This window comes from Propithecus coquereli, unplaced genomic scaffold, assembly GCF_000956105.1.
Source record: "Propithecus coquereli isolate 6110/MARCELLA unplaced genomic scaffold, Pcoq_1.0 Scaffold583, whole genome shotgun sequence".
Taxonomy (NCBI): domain Eukaryota; kingdom Metazoa; phylum Chordata; class Mammalia; order Primates; family Indriidae; genus Propithecus; species Propithecus coquereli.
Window position 1 is genome coordinate 1556987 of NW_012151763.1, and position 5681 is coordinate 1562667.

Consider the following 5681-nt stretch of genomic DNA (forward strand, 5'->3'; position numbering starts at 1 on the left):
CTGTTCCCCGCGGGGTGCAGAAGGCTCTGGACAGGCGCGAGCGCAGGGCATGGGATGAACTTCTCAAGGAGACTGCAGGAAAGATGATCTAAGCTTCGAGGGGTTACCGGCTGTCCCCCACACCTTGTTGGGGACTGCGGACTGGCTTGGGCTGGCACTGGACTCCAAGAGAGACCCCATGCTCCCGCTCTGCAATCTACATCTCTTTGCGGGTGTTTGCATTGGAACTGGGAGGGAGAAGAACTGATTAGAAACGGATGAGCAGCGGCTGGTGGGGCGGGGGAGGTGGACTCCAAGCTAGTCATGACGCAGCGTACCTGGTGGATTGGGAGGGGGCAGGCTGGCTAGAGGGGAAGCACATACAAGGCAGTCGGAAGCAAGATGACACCTCAATGTGGATTTGTCCAAAAAGAGGTGGTGACCAAAGCGGGGGTGGTCAGGGAGCTCTGATTGGTCAGGGGGAGGGACTTGGGGCGGGGCTAGACGCCTCTTGAGGCTTTAAAAGCTCATCGGAGAGGGGCGGAACGCCATCATTTGCTCTCTGGCTCTCGGAGAGGGAGCCACGTTTTTCTGGAGCTCCCGGCGGCGGAGCAGGTGTTTGCTGTCTGGACTCCGCTGCTGATCCTGAGCGTGCTGGGAGAACTTAACGGTGTCCAGGAGCAACATGGAGCCTACCCTCGCGGTTCCCACCCCTTATGGCTGTATTGGCTGTAAGCTGCCACAGCCAGACTACCCACCAGCTCTAATCACCTTTATGTTCTGCGCAATGGTTATTACCATCGTCGTAGATCTCATCGGCAACTCCATGGTCATCTTGGCTGTGACGAAGAACAAGAAGCTCCGAAACTCTGGTAAGCCACCCTTCCTTCTCCCTACCTTGTGTGCAGCAACTTGCAACCCCTAGGGTGTTAGTTTGGGTGCCCCCGAATAGAGAACCCATGGACAGTGTTCTTACACTGAGCATCCCAGCCTCCAAATTCCCTTAGAGCCTGGTGGGGGGTGATGTTTTGCTGGGGCCCTGAAAATTAGAGCTTCTCAAGGCTAAGGGATCTCGGAGAATTAGCTTTGGACATCCAAGTGCAAAGCCCGGCTTCCCGCGGTGAGCGGCAGCCGGCTGATTCCTGTCCCATCGGGGGCTGATGTGGAGGGAGCGGGCACCGGAGCGGAAAGTCTGGCGGCCGCCCGGGGACAGCAAGCCAAGCGGGACGCCGCAGAGATAGCCGCGCTGAGGCAGCGCGAACCGAACTGATGCAGAGAGATAAGCCGGGATGCCACCCGCTCTGTGAAAGTTAAGTTCGCAGCGGTCGCGGCGGCGCTTACTGGAGCGCAACGAAACGGCCGTGCCCTGGCCCGTCAAGGACCCTGCTCGCCGCGGCCCTGGGCTCCAGGGATGCTCCCGGGCGGCAGAGCGCAGACCCTGGCTTCTGAGTGTGGAGCAGGAAGGTCTGAGCCCGCTGGAGCCCAGCTCCGTCCGCCCGTCCCAGGGCGCGCGGCAGAGAGAGGCGAGCGGCAGGCCAGGTGCACTAAGCAGTGGCAGCGACAGCGGCGACAGCAGTGGCAGCAGCGGAGATCCCGAGGTCCGTAAGCGGGGCACTGGGGGTCGCAGGGCGGGGAGGTTGGCGAGGTTGGCGTAGCGGAGGCGGGGGGATATTAGTCAGCAAAACCAGGTAGGGATGGCAGGAGGGTAGTAGGAGAGTTGGAGGGGCGGTGGGGGACTGAGAGAGACTGCAAAGCGCTGGGGTCTGGGAGCCGAGAGCCGGACTCCTCCCGCAGCCAGCCAGTGTGGAGGGGAGGGGCTCGGCGGCGGCGAGCCAGGCTGGGTAAGCGCGGGGGGATGCAAGGCACTGGGACCTGTGCCGGGGGTGGGGCGGCAGCCCCCGCGAAGCCGCTAGCTGAAATTGCAGGTTGGGCGGGAGAGGCTCTGGAGGGGAGGAGGGGGGGCGAAGGGGCCCAAACTCAGCGCTTGGGCCGGGGGAGGGAGGGGGCGGTGCCTCGGGTCTTGGTCTCCAGGTTCCCAGTCGGCTGTGGCAGGGTGGGGGTCGAGGGGGGCCAAGAGGTTCGGAGAACGACCGACCCGCCGGGGCTGGATATGGGGGATTTCTTTGCTTGGACTAGGAGTCCGAACACCGCACGTTTCAAAACTCAATGACGGGCACACCGTCATTAAGTTTTCTTCCAAACTCTGGTGGGTATGTCCCGTTTTTCCTTCGTATCCCAGAGACCTGGGGCCATGCACTTGGATGTCACCTTCACCTTCGTGGCGCGGTCCTGAGGTGTCGACCCACGGAGCCCAGGGGACCACCTGCGAAGCCGGTTTTCTTTACTTTTCTCCTTTCCTTTTTTTATCTTTTTCTCTTTCCTTCCTTCTATAATTCAAATAAAGGTTTTTACCGTTGTCATGTTTTTGTTTTTAAGACCTTGCCCTCTCTCTTTCTCGCTTTTCTTCTCCGAATTCATTACTTTGAGGGAAAACCCTAGAAAGAACCTCTACCGTAGGAAGCTCTGAGGCCGGATCTTGGCAGCGCTGGCGGAAGGAGGCAGAAGGAGCCATACCTTTGCCGTTTTAAAAAGCGCTCATTTTCTCCCAGTCCCACATGAAGTGCAATATTTTGCCAAACCAATGGTAATTAGCAACTAGGTGTTTCCAAAAAAGAGGGCTCTGCGCCTGCACTTGGCCTTTTCCTTTTCTTTTTTTTAAAAGGTTTTACAAAAAAGTTCCTACCGCTGCCCTGCAGGGCGGGAGTAGGGGGACCTCCCTCACTTTGCTGTTTAGCCCACAGGCTCTAGCAAAGCTCAGCGCCGGCTCTGCGTGTGGACCCGGCACTTCTGCTAGTCCTTGCGGGGTTTTCCTTTTTTTTTCTTTCCCTGCTTACTGCTTCTTTGGTCCCAGACTAAATTTTACAGGGTTTTTCCCCTTCCCCTCAGTTTTTACTCTTAGGTTACCTCAGAAATAGTATTTGACTGGGCTACGTCATCGTAAATTACTGTCTGATCCCGTTGAAAAAGACTGTTTAAGAAAACGGCCTCTAGTGTCCTTTTCCAGAATGTTCTCTCTAGGTATGTGTTCGTTATGAAAGCAATGCTAGGCTAGAGATGGAAGAGGGCTAATTTATCTTTTTTTTGTTCTTTTTAGGTTGAGACTTCCTGATGTCGCTCCCGTCTCTGCCCTTGTCCCCCACCCTCCAGCCTGCTTCCTAAGGACAACTCTATCTAGCTCAGCTCCACTTCCCTCTTCCTTCTCCCTCCTCCCCTTGAAAAAAGTTTGCATTTTGTTTTTCTTGGGGTCTGAGTGTGAAAGGCTCCTTAAAGGGCTTTTGTGGTCACAGCTCTTTGTGTTACGTTTGCTTCTTTCCCAGGGCAGAGATGACATTGTTTGAAAGGAAAAAAAGGTGGGCAAAGAACAGTTTTCCCAAACCTAGCTATGCATCAGAATCACCTGGGACCTGCCTGTAAATAAATAACAATAAAAAAAAAACGCAACTGCATTTCTTTAAATGAACTCTAGAGTTCTAAATTGTCGCTAATTCAGCTGGCCTTTTCCTCCACCTTAAATTTGTACAGTTCCATACTTTAACCATTTATTCTCCTCTGTCTTTTCCCCTTTTCCCTCCCCTGATATATTTTTCAGGCAACATCTTCGTGGTCAGCCTCTCTTTGGCAGATATGCTGGTGGCTATCTACCCTTACCCTCTGATGCTGCATGCCATGTCCGTTGGGGGATGGGATCTGAGCCACTTCCAGTGTCAGATGGTCGGGTTCATCACAGGGCTCAGCGTGGTCGGCTCCATCTTCAACATCGTGGCAATCGCTATCAACCGTTACTGCTACATCTGCCACAGCCTCCAGTACGAGCGGATCTTCAGCGTGCGCAATACCTGCGTCTACCTGGTCGTCACCTGGATCATGACGGTCCTGGCTGTCCTGCCCAACATGTACATTGGCACCATCGAGTACGATCCTCGCACCTACACCTGCATCTTCAACTATCTGAACAACCATGTCTTTGCTGTGACCATCGTCTGCATCCACTTCGTCCTCCCTCTCCTCATAGTGGGTTTCTGCTATATGAGGATCTGGATCAAAGTGCTGGCTGCCCGTGACCTGGCTGGGCAGAATCCTGACAACCAGCTGGCTGAGGTTCGCAATTTTCTAACCATGTTTGTGATCTTCCTCCTCTTTGCAGTGTGCTGGTGCCCTATCAATGTGCTCACTGTCTTGGTGGCTGTCAGTCCGAAGGAGATGGCGGGCAAGATCCCCAACTGGCTTTATCTTGCAGCCTACTTCGTAGCCTACTTCAACAGCTGCCTCAACGCTGTGATCTACGGGCTCCTCAATGAGAATTTCCGACGCGAATACTGGACCATCTTCCATGCTATACGGCACCCTATCCTGTTCTTCTCTGGCCTCATCACTGATTTTCGTGAGACGCAGGAGGCTCGTGCCCTAGCCCGTGCCCGTGCCCACGCCTGTGACCAAGCCCGTGAACAAGCCCGAGAACAAGCCCTCTCCCGTGCCTGTCCTGCTGTGGAGGAAATCCCGATGAGTGTCCGGAATGTTCCACTACCTGGCGATGCTGCAGCTGGCCACCCCGAACATGCCTCTGGCCACCCCAAGCCCCATTCCAGGTCTGCCTATCGAAAATCTGCCTCTAGCCACCACAAGTCTGTCTTTAGCCACTCCAAGCCTACCTCTGGCAACCCCAAGTCTGCCACTGTCTACCCTAAGCCTGTGTCTGTCCACTTCAAGGCTGATTCTGTCCATTTTAAGCCTGCCTCTGTCCATTTTAAAGGTGACTCTGTCCATTTCAAGCCTGCTTCTAGCCACCCCAAGCCAGTCACTGGTCACCATGTCTCTGCTAGCAGCCACTCCAAGTCTGCCTTCAGTTCTGCTAGCCATCCTAAACCCACCACTAGCCACATCAAGCCTGCTACCAGCCACCCTGAGCCCACCACTGCTGACTATCCTGAGCCTTCCATCCCTGGTCACCTTGAGCCTGCCACCCCCAGCCACCCTGAGCCCGCTGCTGTGGGCCTCCCTGAGCTCTCCACCTCCCGCTTCGCTGAGATTGCTGCCACCAGCCACCCTACGTCTGATGTCACTGACCTCCCTGAGCCTGCTGCCAGCCAGCTGGAGCCTGCCACCTCTGCTGACCTTCCTGACCCTACTGTAGTCACCACTGCTGCCAGTGATTACCGACAGGTTGTGGTTATTGATGTTGAAGATGATTCAGATGAAATGGCTATGTGAAAAGTGCTCTTATGGGTGGCCAGGTAGTGGTCCACTTTCCAGTTTCTTTTGCACATGTAATCCAAAGTGAGATACCTTAACTGCATCTACATGCAGACAGAGACACACGAAGACACTGACCCACAGACATGGTGTAAGCTATGTCCACCTTTCAGGCATACTCCTCCTTTACGTAATGTACTCTACAGAAGTGTGTGTGTATGTGTGTGTGCTTGCTATTTTAGAGACCAAATTCCCTCAATTTTGACATCTGTTGTTCTGAGCCTTCCTTTCCTATGGTTGATCTACAGTCCTCAGTGATCCCTGAAGTTTTCAACTTTGATTTTTCCCACTCCCTGTCCCCTTTTCTGCCCTTTCCACATTTCCTCTGCCTTGTTCCTGCTTTCTTCTCCCATTCCCGAGGGGTGGGGGAGGAGTTGCATGTGCAATGGTGT

General features: G+C 54.7%; 1 protein-coding gene across 1 annotated transcript; it reads left to right on the forward strand.

The window, feature by feature from the left end:
* Positions 1 to 530: 530 nt before the first annotated feature.
* GPR50 (G protein-coupled receptor 50) lies at positions 531 to 5247 on the forward strand. Its single transcript, XM_012658364.1, has 2 exons — positions 531 to 851; positions 3629 to 5247. The coding sequence occupies exons 1-2, from the start codon at positions 665 to 667 to the stop codon at positions 5245 to 5247; spliced, it is 1806 nt and encodes a 601-aa protein (XP_012513818.1). The 5' UTR covers positions 531 to 664.
* The last annotated feature ends 434 nt before the right edge of the window (positions 5248 to 5681 follow it).

Coding starts and splice junctions, on each gene's coding strand:
- GPR50 (XM_012658364.1), top strand. CDS start 665: ATGGAGCCTACCCTCGCGGTTCCCACCCCTTATGGCTGTATTGGCTGT. Junction 852..3,628: donor CAAGAAGCTCCGAAACTCTG/GTAAGCCACCCT, acceptor TATATTTTTCAG/GCAACATCTTCGTGGTCAGC.